Genomic DNA, 14,723 nt, shown 5'->3' with positions numbered 1-14,723 from the left:
TTTCCAATGGTTCCACCAAGAACTTTACATCTTGAGCAAAGCAGCAGACGGAAGCTAGTTACCAGTTCTGTTTCAGTGCCTCTCCGCTGGAAGCTTAATAGAAAACTGGCAGAATCGCTTGTTTCAATAGGGGCTCAATGGGTTTTGTTTTTTTTTTAATGAATTGATTCCTGCTAATGTGACTGATTTTAAACTGTCTTTAGGTAAAGAAAACAGTTGTGGTTCGGAATTAGACAAGAGCCTCAGTGTCCCTTAAGAGCCACTTTAAGAAGAATAAATGTCTAAGATTTGAAAGAACTCAATCCATGCCACTTCTGAAAGATACACTGTATTAGGTACTGTGCAAATATGGCTTAGGAAGAAATAGGAAGCTTGTTAAGAATCCAAGAATATGGGCGCCTGGGTGGCTCAGATGGTTGGGTGTCTGCCTTCGGCTCAGGTCATGATCCCAGGGTCCTGGGATCGAGTCCCACATCGGGCTCCCTGTTCCTTGGGAGCCTGCTTCTCCCTCTACCTCTCTCTGTCTCTCATGAATAAATAAATAAAATCTTAAAAAAAAAAAAAAAAGAATCCAAGAATATGACTTCAAAAATGGTGCGGGTTAACTCAGGGCCTTTGGAGATTAGTCATTCTGCTAAAATACACATGGCAGCCTTCTCCTCACAACTTAATACCGCTGTCTGTATTTGGCAATGGGCCTTCTGCAAACCAGCTTACCTGCAAAGAGCTTCGTGGGCTGCCCCCATGCTGAAGTGTGGGTGCCAAAGATTAACCTTTGTATTAACACGCTTTGAATGAAGATTATTAATGATCTGGCTACCTTTGACACACGGAAAGCAAAATAAAACAGCACGTGTAGACTTTTTTTCTTTTTTTTAATGCCCCTGAGTTAGGGAAAAGTCCCGCTTGGGTAATGTTTGGGGAATGTTTTTGGCCAACTGATTAGTTCTTTCCATTAGGGTGAGTTTCTAGACTGTTAAAGAAGAGGTATGAGGCTTTGTAGATAATCAGATTCCCATATATGAATTAAGGCACACATGCCTGATGGGTGGGGTTTTCTTAGATTTTCAGAAAATTCCACTGTGCTAGTTTCCTATGCCACTTGAAGTTCTATACAGGTTGATGGGCTGGGGAGAGTGGAGTTTGTAATGACTGGGCAATAAATTAGGGGTTTTGATTATTATCTGATTTGTAATATAGTACGTGTATAAGCATTCCCATGGAGGGAAGGACAGGAGGGAGAGAGGAGTAAAAGCAAGCAAGCGAGCAACCAAACAAACAAAAAAACCAAAAATGGCTCTCGGGAAGAAGCGGAAGTGAGGAAAGATGATGATCTGTTAGTCTCTATTCAAAAACTACTTGGTCAGGTGGGCCAGATTCTCCAAGCCTTGCTCAGGGATGATGCCATCGACTTCAGGGAATCAGTCCATCTCCGGCAAGGTGGCAGGATGGACAAATGAGGAGTGGAAGGAAGAAGAGCTGAAAGTGTAACTCCTGGTCCTAACAAGAACTCCTTGACAGGGGGAGAGTGGGAAAGGGCAGTGGTTTCTGTGGAATCCAGTCCCCTCGAGCTACAGGGGGTAGGGGAGGAGAGAGCTAAGCTGTCTTCAGAGGTGAAATAGCAACATCACGGCCACGGAAATCAGACTGCAAATGGCTAGAGGTAGGTCCAGCTATGGGTTCTTAGAGATAGACTCTGAGGAAAGGTGAACTGAATGGTTGCTATGGCAACTGGATAGGCAGATTGGTCCACTTAACTGTCCCCATAGTAACTGAACTCCTGGAGAGCTATGGAGGAATTAGTTATCTTAACGTGCTACTATTATCCCCATGGTAACCAGTCTCTAAATGGCAGTGGTCAGCCTTAAGGAGCAAGCCTAGGAAGATCTTTGCTCCCTAGAGAAAGGGTGGGTAGGAGGTGGGGGAGGTGAATATATACCTCCCCGGCCTCCCAGGAGCCGAACACCTTGAGGTGGTGTGGGGTGTGTGTGTGTGTATTTGGGGGCTAATGTGCTTCCGGGCCCAGGAGGAAGGCTAAGACAGTTGGGTATATAAGGTTTCTTTTCACCCCCAGCTCATTCGTGCCCAACTCACTCATGGGTTGAAGTGGACGGTGCAGCTGGGGGGGGCTCCCCTTCCGGCTACACATTACCATTCTGATGAAGGGTGCGCCGGCGCTGGCTGGACCGCATGCTCAGGACCAGGTACTGCCTCATAAACTCACTGAACCGCTTCTGGTTGGCCAACTTCCGGGCCGACTTGCGGGCCCCGGTGAAGCCCCCGAACCTCTTCTGCAGCTGCTTCTGCTCCATCTCTCCAGCCTCATCCATGCCGGGCTCTGTCCCTCTCTGGGCTTGGATTAGGCTCCTGATGCGAGGCATGCGCTTCAGTTGCATCTCGGAGGCGCTGGGCTGGTAAAGGGCAGCTGCCACGTGCTCTGGGTCAGCAGGGCTGAGCTGCCAGGAGCCCCTGGTCATGACCTTGGTGCACGGAGTCCAGAGAGGGCTGCTGAAGACCTTCCCTTCGCACTCAAGGATGCACACCTGCAAAGACAGAGGCCGGAGAAAGGAGAAGGATTGGGAATGTCTGTTAGTCCAAGGCAATGACATAAAGTCTTTCTGTTGGATACCAAATCCACATCGGTACCAATGCAAGTGACTCTGAAGCATCTCTTTATTAAGGACCGTGTAGCAGTTTTACATGTAGTTACTCAGGTTCATAGAATTTCAGAGTTGCAGAGACACAGAAAACTATCTGTCCCAGCTCCGTCATTTCACAAATGAAGAAACTTGGGACTCAGAGAGGTGAGATTAATTTACCCCAGGTGACACAGAAAGTCAACGCAGAATGAGTGCCCCGAACTACACCCAGTTAGAGCCCTAGGTGAGTTTTTGGAGCCAAACACAACTCACGAGGGTCACCCATAATGGAGAATTTTATTTTGTTCTCTTATGAGGCTTGAGAGAGGTCAGATTGGTTTAAGAAGTTGCGGATGTCAAAGCATGTACTTATATCTGCATGGCCATTTTAAGGTCACCATGTTAAGAGGAACCCTAGTGGTGTTCATTTTTCATCCCACATATACTAGTTATCACTATCTGCGCATCAGTTATAGAAAACGAGGGTCAAGACCTTTTGGAATGTAGGCAGGTTGACAATCGGGTTCAGGTGGGGAAGAGGGACCGTCAGATGCTATCCAGTGGACCTGCCAGGCCCCTGGGAACTTCTCATGCTGCTCTGTGTCTTCAGGTATCTCCCACTTCTAGTCTAGACCGAGAGCCTGGCCATGATGTCTCCACACCCCTCCTGAATGGTCCTGGCCTTGCCCCTACCTCCCACTTTCCTGTCTCTGATTGGGTCTTTTGGAAGCATCTAACCTCCAACTTCTCTTACTATCTGCTGTTTGGGTTTCACCCCGAACGCTTCTCTGTGTTTCTGTGCTCATCCAGATGAAAATCCCACTTCAACCTGGCCTTGCCATCATGGTCGGTGGGCAGCCGCGGAGCCCTTCATCAAACTTGGAGCTCTTGCCTGGCTAACGGGGCATCAAGAGTTACTGCTCTGTCTGGACAGCTGCAGGACATCAGAAGACTGTGTGCCCGATACCCCCTTTCTGGGGATTGAAACCCTGCCCCCCATGTCCAGAGTGGAACAGATACCAATATGGGCAAAGTTCCCAACCTGATCCCTAACCAAGGAGTGCGATGTGCAGGCAGCTAAATCACACACCTTACAGCTGTCCCACCAAACCTGAAAAAATGGCTCTTCCAGTCTTACTTCTCCTACAACCCTTTGCCACCCCTGACCCTGACCCTCTTTTGTCCCCGCCAAGCTTCTCCAAGACGTGGTCTGCACTCATGCCTCCATCTCAGCATCTTCCATTTTTGCCTCATCTCCTTGAAATCTGCTTCCCGCCCTCATCTTCCACGAGCTGCCTTCTCGAGGCCCACCAGTGAATTCCCGGTCACCGGATCCAATCAGCCCTCATTTTCACAGACTGTGCTGCCTTTGACAATGCAGACCACACCCTCCTGAAAATTCTCTGACGTTGCACTCACCTCTCAGACTGTTTGTGCTCCTTCCTCCTGTGTTCCTAAGATTCTATCTTTAAGATTCTTCTCATCTCTCTTTACAATCTGCCCCTTGGTGACTGTTCATTTCTGTGATTTTGGTCATTCCTTTCAGGGCATCCCATGTCTGTATGTCCAGCCCCTGACATTGAACTCCCAGCACTTCTCTGATCTCTGTCTGGTATCTCCTTCAAAGTGTCTGACTAGCACTTTAAATGCAATTGGTTAAGAATTCCCTCTGGGGCAGAGACTGCCAGTTGTCCATTCCACACCCATCTCCCCTCTTCCTTCCTAACAGAACACTTGTTTTCTTCCTTCAGGAAGAAAGGCCACACATATATTTCTCCAACTCCTTTGTAGCCAGAGATGGCCAATGACATATAAGTGGAAGTAACCAGGTGGGGCTTCTGGGAAAGCAGGAGGCTGACTTATCTGGGGAGAGCATCCTTTTTCCCTTCTTTCTCCCCTTCCTCCAGCCTCCCGCTTAGAATGTGGGCGTTTTGGCTGGTGCTCAATGGGCTATCTTGAAGCCATGAAGTGACTGAGGGGACGGAATCCACGTGAGAGTAGCACTGGTATACAGGTGAAGTAGAAGGAGAAGGAGCCTGGGACATGGCTGATGTGTCAGAACTGCCATCCCGGCCCCGTACCGTCTACCTCCCAGCTTCCTTATGAGGAATCAGATCTCTGTCTTATTTAAGCCACTGTTACTTTAGGTCTTTCTTACTGGCAGGTGAATTTAATTATCTAATATACTTTCTCCACCTTAAGTCTGCTCTTCTGCTTGGTCTGGGTGTGAATCCAGATCATCTCAGGACTTATTTGAGAGCGAGAGAGCGAGAGAGCGAATGGGGGCAGGGAGGGGCAGAGGGAGAGGGAGAGAAGCAGAGCCCGATGTGGGGCTCAATCCCATGACCCTGAGATCATGAGTCAGACGCTTAACCAACTGAGCCACCCAGGTGCCCCTCAGAACTTTTAAAAAGACGGAATTCAAAAGCCGGTTAAATTCCTGAGGAATGGAACCAGGATTTAAACTTACTTTTACAAAGCTCAGGTAATTCTGGTATCTGCGTAGGTTTGGTAACCACTGACATATTCCATGTTCTCATGTTATGATGAGGTTCAGTAATGTGTCCAAAACTACACCGTTAGATAAGATATTACCTGAACAAGAACCCAAATGTCTCGAGTTCCAGCCCAGGACATCTCCTATTCAGTGAGCTCTGTGTGTTGCAATGCAAATTGGTGCAAATGAGTACAAGAGTAGGTAAGGATATTTCGAGACTAAAAGGTAAAGTTCTGATGGGAAAATTGCTCATTTTCCGCTGGGCCAGAGAGGAGAAAGAGACAGTGGCCAGTGGGAGTGCCGCTCTTCTTCACTGATGCAGTTTCCCAGGTGCAGCCTTTGCGGAGTCTCCTCCCCGCCCCCCGCCCCAACTAGCCAGAGGTAGTCACGGTGGTCCCTGCTGATACACAAGTCACGAGCATGTCTTTTCCATTTAGATTTTCCGCAGAGATGCTGATAGAACTAATATCATCGGTGCCAACTCAGCAGAGATACATAGAGAAATCACTTTTTCACACCCCAGTGTCCCTGGGTATGAAAGCAGCTTCTACATAGGTGGGAAGGGCAGATTTTAACACAATAGTAGCTACAAACCTGAGAATTGCTACTGGTTTGTTAGAATGCAGCTCCTTAGCCTTTACTCCTGGAGATGTTCATCTAGTAAGTCAAGGGCGGGGCTGAGGAATCTGCATTTTTAGCAAACACCCAGGTGATTCTGAGGCTGGACTGTGCTTTGAGAAATCCTGCTTTGGAACTTGCCCTGAGGAGGAAGGTGTCATCACGGAATACAGTGGTCGGAGTCTCCCTCAGAGAAAGGGTTACTTGGGTCTGTATTTAGCTTGCTCTTGAAATACTTTGAAGTAAACCAGGTATAAAAACTTGTAGTACGATCTTTCAGATCATAATCCTATTGGGTGATTACTCTATAGCAGTGGGTGTCTAGTGGGGGCAATTTTGTCCCCAGGGGACATTGGGCAATGTCTGGAGACATTTCTGGTTGTTACACGGTGGGGAGGGGGAGGGGAGATGCCACTGCTAACCTATGAGCAGAGGCCAGGGAGGCTGGCAAACCCCCCACAATGCACCGGACAGCCCCTCATGACAAATAATTATCCAGCCTAAAATGTCCACAGTGGTGAGTGTGAGGAATCCTACTCTACAGGGGAAAGCAGGAAAGCATGGGGAGTATTGGGAAATCCAGCAGAAGTGTACAACTTTGGAGCTAACATGGACTTGGAGCAGACTCGGTCCACTCCTCACAGAATAGGAGCCCCAAACGCTTTTTGAACGATTCTGCTCCTTCCATTTACAAGAACAGGTGGAGGTTGTTAAACCTAGAGGCTATTAGATCTTCTGTGAGCCCCTGGGTTGCTAAGCCCAGATGGTAATTAGATTAGGTGTCAATCAGAGAAAATACAATTCTATGATCAAACCAGATGCAAGGCTGTACAGAGACTCAACATACTGTTAGATGAATTAGATACTAACAAAATCATCTCAACTCTTGATTTAGGAGAAGGTTTTGGGCAAATGTGAGGAATCCAAATTCACAACAGCATTTGTAGCACCAGATGGGCAGATGAGCTTAATGCCTAACACTCTGGTCTAAGGGACCCAACGGCCTCTTTCCAGAGACTGGTTAATGGCCTATTAAGTGAGCTGGACACACTTTCACAGCCCACGCTGATGACATTGCTATATTAAGCCAGAGTGTGGATGAGCATCTGGAAAGTCTCAGACTGGTGCCAAATTGATCCGTAAAGCTGGGTTTGTGGGGAAACTGAGCAAAGGGCCATTTGGAGGTCTGGGATCAAACATTAGGGAAATAGAGGCACATGAACCCATTGGAAGGAAAAGAAGAGGCTCATTGAGATTGTCAAGTTTCTGCCAAAGGATCGAATCACCTCTGACCAAGAGACATTTGGGAGCTACTTGCTTTGGGAGGTTCTGCTAGAATATCTGAGGGCTAACACTAGTAGGCAAGCAGATGAATAGTGCAAGAGAAAAACATATTAGGAACTCTTATTTATTTATTTATTTATTTATTTATTTATTTATTGTAAAAGATTTTATTTATTTATTTGAGAGAGAGAGAATGAGAGAGAGTACATGAGAGGGAAGAGGGTCAGAGGGAGAAGCAGACTCCCTGCCGAGCAGGGAGCCCGATGCGGGACTCGATCCCGAGACTCCAGGATCATGACCTGAGCCGAAGGCAGTCGCTTAACCAACTGAGCCACCCAGGCGCCCTCTTTTTTTTTTTTTTTTTTAAGATTTTATTTATTTTGACAGAGAGATAGCAAGAGCAGGAACACAAGCAAGGGGAGTGGGAAAGGGAGAAGCAGGCTTCCCACCAAGCAGGGAGCCCGATGAGGGGCTCGATCCCAGGACCCTGGGATCGTGACCTGAGCCGAAGGCAGACGCTTAACGACTGAACCACCCAGGCACCCCCATATTAGGAACTCTTAACTGCAAATCAACAAGAATTTTCTTGTATTGAAGGATAGAAAGCATTAGAAGTTAGTTTCTTTTGCTATTAATCAAGTTTCAGGAGGTTGTAAATAAAATTCCCCAGACCTTGAGGGTTACCTTCTTGTTTGCCTCTAAAACGACTCGGTGAATCTAGTTTTTTCTATGTAAGCTGATGGAGTAGGTACCATTCATAGGTGGAAGCCCAAGACATTGCAATGGGTTTGGGTGTATGAGTCATTTACCGACCCAACTTATAGTCTAACAAAAAGCCAGCCATACTTGGACTGTTGATCTGGAGTGAGAAATACAGAACTTCTTGATAAAGCCAAGGATTTAGGGAGTCCTGGGAATAGCTCAGTATTACATAATTTAGTGTAGGGATTGGGAAGATGATCCTTGCTAAAATATCTCAGTTCCCCCAGCCCCCATAATTCACAGAGTTGGAAAAGGGTTGCAAGATTTGGAAATGAGATGTGGTTGCCAACATTCTAGGCATTTCACCAAACTTTTAAAAATAGGTTAAAAGTGAATACAAACTAGAAACAAAACAGCCAGGCAGTCAGCTCCTCTGAGGGTCAGCAAGCACTTTGAAAGATTTATTCCTCACTGTGAGGCTCTAACTGGCCATATTCTAACTTGTTTCAAAGAAGTATCTAACAGCGTCGTCTGGACCCCAGAGATTTAAGATGCAAGGGAGGGATGGAAGCGTGCTCCAAATTCTTTACTGGCTTTGGAAGACACCAATGTAAAAACTCTGCAGCATCTACAGGGGTTGGACCCACTAGGAGACTAAGGATCTTGCAGTCTTACAATTACCATGGACCCTGTTCACTGAGTACGGCTCTGTGCCGCACGCTGGGGATCCCTAGCACAGTCAGAAACACCTTATGGTGAGAGACTGGCAGACACAAGTAACTGCCAGGACATAAAGGAGCGAGGGGCTGGCTCTGCTGGGGACAGGTGGAGAATCAGCACAGTGTTCTCATAGGTGAAGTTTAATCTGAGTTTTGAAGTAGGAGTATTGGATGAAGGAGGAGAGAGAGACATGCACAGAATGGTGGGGTGAGTTCCTGAAGCCTTGGGAAGGCCAGGAAGGGAAAGAGGGATTTGTCAGGAACTATGAAAAGTGACTGAGGCGAGGAGTGTACCTTGGGGAGTCACCTGCAGCTTGGGGAGAGCCGAAGGCCTGGGATCCAGGGATGGCATCTCAGAAGGACAGGGTATGGGGAGATAAGCCCCGAATCTTGGGGGTCACTTGTGTTTATGGAGTGGGGAGGGGAGTAGGAGCCCAACAGGAAGTAGAAAAAGAAGAGTTGGAATGGGGAAGAGACCCAGGCAAGGGTCACCAGGAGAGGACAAGGAGGAGGAAGCCTGCAAACTGGCCCCAGACCCCGGAGACAGCAGCTAAGGAGTGATGCAGCACAAGGGGGTCAAAGCTGCAAGTGTAGATTCCTCCCTGGGTGCACAAATATGTTTAAGTCCTAATGCTTTTTTTGAGCGGAAAATAAAGGGTTGCCATGAAAGATTCCAGAATTGTGCATGACTTTCTGTCTTGTCTAGACTGCAAATTGAGAATTGAGCAGGGTGGTGATTATCAGATTATCAACTCGTCACTGGTTTACATGTAAACTAAGTTGTCTGCTCTGTTTACTAAGATCAGGGGAAAGTGTTCCGTAGATGAACTTCTAAACCTCTCTGGGCTGCACCGCAAAGGCCTCTGGGCCTCCTGGGTTCCAAACTCAGTTTTTTAGGTTCCTTACATGCCACTTCCCATCCAGGTACAGGCATTTTCTCGGGTGCTCCCTGCCTCCCTCCTCCCCCTGAAGCAATCTCCCTGCCTCTTTGCTCCCACTCTTTAGGTCTCCTTAGATACTTCTGTTCCTCCAAAAGCCCCCTCTGTCTTTCTAGTCTAGGTTGGGGGCCACTGCTCTGTGCTTCCCCAGCACCCAGTAGTTAATCCCTCTTGGAGGGATTGTGGGATCTTCTCTCCCACTGGTTGCAAACTCCATCCATCTGCTTACCTTTGGATCCCTTGGCCTGGCCCTGGGCTCAGCATATAGAAAACAGGCTCGAAAACCACTGAGCAGGTGCGGGAGGAGCTTGGTGTTCGGGTCTGTGGGGGCTGTGTCTGCTCATCGTTAGTGAGCCTGCCCAGTGTGAATATATGTTCTATATCTGCACACTCGCCTTAAGGGACAGTAGTTACTTTTGGTTGTTTTTAAAGGTTGAGCAGCTTGAGGGGCGCCTGGATGTCTCAGTTGGTTAAAGTGGCTGACTCTTGATTTAAGCTCAGGTCATGATCTCAGTGTCCTGGGATCGAGCCCCGAGTCAGGCTCCACACTCAGTGGGGAGACTGTTTCGGGATTCTCTCCCTCTCTCCCTCCCCCCAATCTCTCTCTCTCTCTTTAAAATAAATAAAGAAGGGGTGCCTGGGTGGCTCAGTCAGTTAACCATCTGTCTTGGGCTTGGGTCATGATCCTGGGGTCCTGGGATTGAACCCTGCTTTGGGCTTCTCGCTCAGCAAGGAGTCTGCTTCTTTCTCTCCCTCTGACCCTCCCCCCTGCTTGTGCTCGTGCTCTCACTCTCTCTCTCTCAAATGAATAAAAAAAAAAAAATCTTAAAAATAAATAAATAAATCTTAAAAAAAATAAAGGTTGAGGGGTTTGAAATATGACATCTTTTGAAAGAAGTCTGACTGCAAAGAAAAAAATAATTGAGTTGTATTGTATTGGATTTACTAGAGGAATAACTATTTAGACTGACATGAAAGCAGTTGAGAAAGCAGTTTATTTAATGAAAAGAAATTTAATGCCAGATTTGCACCTCAAGTTCAAAACTTAAAGTATAAGGGAGCATTAAGGTATTCATTGTAGAATTACCTATAATATCAAAAATGGAGGGCAATGTAGATGTTCACCAGGAGGGGAATAGTTAAGCAAATTATACTGTATTCGTAGAAAGAAGGAACTTAAAATAATGTTTAATAACATGGGGAAATTATGCTGGTATAATATAGCAAGTGAAAAAACTAGGGTTCTTTCTCCAACAATCTCTGGGATTAAAGGTAATTTTCTTTCTTTTCTTTTTTTTAGACTTCTCGGAATTTGCCAAATTCTCCAAGATGAGTATGCATTATTTTAATAACGGGAACAAAATGGCAGCACAGGCAGGCCTTTATTTGAGTGTGGAAAAGTGGGAAGATGACAGGGTTTGCCCTTAGAAGATGGGAACGCCCTGCACCTGTTTCCTGCGGACCACGTGACACCAGGCGAGTCACGTCACCTCCGGGCAAGGCCGTGCCTTCTCGTTCTGGGTCTGGAGGCAGGGGGGAGGAGAAGACAGGGATGCTCCAGGGCCTACCTCAAGGTTGAAGGGGTCGAGAGCTGGGCGGAGCTTCTCCCGGCAGGTCAGGCAGTCCTTCTGGCAGCTGCCGGACACGCTGGAGAAGAGGCTGAGCAGCAGGAGATCACAAAGCAGGATTTTCATGGTGCAGGAGCAGGGCGCCAAAATGCTAAAACACAAGGGAGCGTGGGTGGCGATTAGAACAGCCATTTTGTGGGGGCCGCACACAGGGGATGCCCCCGAGGGGACTGCACCAGAGCCCAAGATTCCCCTCCCGGGAGGGAGTGGGTCATCAAGGATACCAGAGGCCAGCTCCTGTGAGCCCAGCCTACCGCTCCAGCCGGGGCTAGTGTCTGGGCTCCTAGGGTGAGCACCTTGTGATTCCTGCCACCCAGCTGGCCACAACCTGCATGAGCGCTTCCAGGGAGCTAAGGCCTCCCGTTGCAACTTGCCAACGTGTGACCATTAGATGATCTCTCCAAGCTTCCGTTTTCATAGCTATAAGAGGGGAATGGTCGTACCTGTCTTGGCATGGGGCCGTTGCGAAGAGAGGAGATCCCTAAGGGAAGTTTTGCAAATTGCCGTGCAAGAGTGAGACTTACGAATGACTTGTGTACTTTGTCTCCTCCTCCCCAACCTTCCCTGTCTCGGCCAGGGATGCCCTGTGTGCCGGAAGCCTCCCCCAGGCTCCTTGTCTGTTTCCCCTGTGAGGCCTGAGCTAGCTTCCTGAGCACAGGGCTAGTCCATGCAAAACACTGGTCCGGGTATGAGCAGTTCTTTACCGAAAAATGAACGAAGACACGAGGATAATAGCTCCAACTATTATTAGTTAGATCAGTCGTTGATATTCTTTATGTAGGAGTGCCTGAACGATGTGTAGTTTTTCCTGCCCCTCTTTAAATTTATCCTGTGATCAAGCCTCCTGAATCAGAAAGCTATTTCCTTGTACTGCCTCATTTTGGGTTTCTCTTTACTTGGAGGATGAAATGGAAAGGGGAACAAGGGCACTTTCTGGCAACGTTGTGAATGTACTTGAGAGGTCTGGGTCACAGGGGTGTATACATTTGTCCAAACCCATGGAATTGTACATTTAAATCCTGTGCATTTCACTGTATGTAAATTTTACCTCAACAAAGAGTCTGGTGTAGAAAAACAAAAATTATTGCTTTTATTGCTTTTTCATCAGACTATACTGAGAAAATGTATAAGCCTTGCTCTTCAAATGCAGCCTGCAGACCAGCATCAGCATCACCTGGGATCTTGTTAGAAATGCAGAATGTCAGGTCCTAACCCAGAACCACTGAAGTTGGATATGCTTTTTTAACAAGATTCTCAGGTGATCCAGACACATGCTAAAGTCTGAGAATCCCTGGTAGAAGATGGATGTGGAATGGAGCAAGTCAATAAGAAAAAGAAGGGCGTCTTGCAGTTGAATTCACCAATGGCCGTGTTGTGTGTCATCCAAGCGTCTCATACCAAGAGGATCTCCACGAAAAGATGCTCAGCGTTTGTTAAGTCAATGAGGGGGCTTTTGAGATGGGTTTTAAATGAGTAACAGTTGGCCAAGAGGACAAAGAAGAGGGCATCTGAGAGGCCCAGGAAACAGCCTTTGGAAAAGCATAGAGGAGTTAGGACCACAGCCTGTGAGGGGACAGCGAGCAGGCTGGTGTCCCACGGCCACCTGCCCACATGCCCTAAGGGAAGCTTCCTGCCAAAAGAGAAGCTCCGCTCAGATGGAACCGGCTCTTGTCGGCCATCCAAAGGGTTTGGGCTTTACCCTACAGGTGATGGGGGGTGTCCAGGGCTAATGAACAGTGAAGACAAATCCCTATACAAAGAAACCTATCATAACGCCTTTTTTCTTCTCTATCCTAAGGGCCAGTACCTTAGTTGAGACTTACTGCCTTGGTTATTGTGATGGCCTCCTAATTAGTTCACCTAATGATCTGGCGTCCCACCAAGGCATCGCCAAATCTGATGACGTCACTTCATACTTAAATCTGTAACCCCAATGGGACTGCGTACTGCTCCTGCCTGCGTTTCCTAGCTTTGTCTCCTGTTCACACTGGCGTCCCCTCTGGTCCTAGTGAATCACGTATAGTTCCCATTTCTATCCTGTCCTTAATGCCTTTGAATCTTGGCACACGCTCTTCCTACTGCCCAGAGTACCTGTCTCCAAGTCATACTTCCCACACACCTCAAGAACTACCTCTCTGGGAAGCCAGCTCCAACCCCTGGTCTGAGCGGATGAATCGCCTCTGCTTCCACGGCAGCGTGAAGCCGCACATCGCAGTGGGCAGGAGGAGAGCCTCGGGGGCCTGTCTGTCAAACAGGCATAACAGACCTTTGTCACAGAGCTGTGATTCGTGTTTTCTCATCTGCTCATCACTGCAGACCGACTGGGTCCAGATCCCGTATCTGCAACTCAACCTCCCAGCTTCTCATCTGTAAAACTTGGACAATCCCAGTACCAGTCTCAGATGGCGATGAATGTGTTGAGGTTTGTAAGCAGTTAAAATAGCACCTGGTACATAACCAGTACTATATAAAAGCTTCTTTTTTTTTTTAGATTTTTTATTTATTTATCTGAGAGAGAGTGGGAGACAGAGAGCATGAGAGGGGGAGGATCAGAGGGAGAAGCAGACTCCCCACTGAGCAGGGAGTCCGATGCGGGACTCGATCCCGGGACTCCAGGATCATGACCTGAGCCGAAGGCAGTTGCTCAACCAACTGAGCCACCCAGGCGCCCCTATATAAAAGCTTCTTAAAGGAAGAGCCCAACACATAGCCTTCACTTTATAATAACGTCATTGTCCCTCCCGTGGCACTTAGGACATCGTACTGTAAGCTCGGACTTCTGTGTCTATTTGTCCCACTGGACAGTGGCTTCTGAAGGGCAGAGACCACGTTCTACGGTTCTCTGTATTTTCAGCACCCAGCACAGATTGAGGAGGCTCTTCCGAGGTGCTCAGAATGTTTGATAAGTATCTCAGGAGCATTCTTCCTTCTCCTTAGCTACCGTAGAGTTGGGGAGTGTCCAGGAACATCTGCCTCGCTGGGGCCCGACAGGCTAATGGCACAGGAGCCACTTCAGGGCCTGTGTGACCGACAGCATGTCTCTTAGCTAAGTGTTCAGTCCGAGGGGGGAGGAGTGGGAAGAGCGCCGCTCCAGAGCGAGGCGAGATGCCATCCTCAGCCGGAGCCCCACGCACGCTCCGGGAGGAGACCGGCTACAAGGCGCTGTGAGGCATGGTTGGAGTGGTGTCATATGCTCAGTTTGCAGGTTACATACGTGTTGGAACACAGGCCGTAGAAGCTCATCACACAGGTTCTTTCGAAGAGAAAATGCGTCTTGGATTCCAAACAGCCACCATATAAGCACATGTCTTAAACTGAGGACTGCCTGAATATGTCTGTTGTTTAATTTGAGACTTGCCTTTCCATTTCTTTTTTTTTTTTTTAAGATTTTTTATTTATTTATTTGAGAGAGAGGATGAGAGGAGAGAGAGAGCACATGAGAGGGGGGAGGGTCAGAGGGAGAAGCAGGCTCCCCGCCGAGCAGGGAGCCCGATGCGGGACTCGATCCCGGGACTCGATCCCGGGACTCGATGCGGGGCTCGATCCCGGGACTCGATGCGGGGCTCGATCCCGGGACTCGATGCGGGGCTCGATCCCGGGACTCCAGGATCATGACCTGAGCCGAAGGCAGTCGCTCAACCAGTTGAGCCACCCAGGCGCCCGCCTTTCCATTTCTTATTCCACTCAATTTCAGTCCT

At 48.1% G+C, this 14,723-nt stretch overlaps 1 protein-coding gene across 3 annotated transcripts in view; it reads right to left on the bottom strand.

The window, feature by feature from the left end:
* The window catches only part of PNOC (prepronociceptin), a 24,291-nt gene that overhangs the window by 1,900 nt on the left and 7,668 nt on the right, over nt 1–14,723 (bottom strand). For 2 of the 3 annotated variants that reach the window (XM_031030043.2, XM_031030042.2), the window contains exons 2-3: nt 10,966–11,116; nt 2,153–2,543 (exon numbers count right to left, since the gene is read on the bottom strand). In XM_031030043.2, the coding sequence (XP_030885903.1) occupies nt 2,153–2,543; nt 10,966–11,091 (517 nt within the window). In that variant the 5' untranslated portion in view covers nt 11,092–11,116. Of the gene's footprint in view, nt 1–2,094; nt 2,544–10,965; nt 11,117–14,723 lie in introns of all 3 variants that reach the window. The other variant, XM_006735120.3, reaches the window with a different exon arrangement.

This window comes from Leptonychotes weddellii, chromosome 2 (assembly GCF_054177405.1).
Source record: "Leptonychotes weddellii isolate Sample4059 chromosome 2, ASM5417740v2, whole genome shotgun sequence".
In the NCBI taxonomy this organism is placed as follows: domain Eukaryota; kingdom Metazoa; phylum Chordata; class Mammalia; order Carnivora; family Phocidae; genus Leptonychotes; species Leptonychotes weddellii.
Note: the sequence above shows the minus strand (reverse complement) of the source record. Positions and strands in the feature narration are given on the sequence as shown.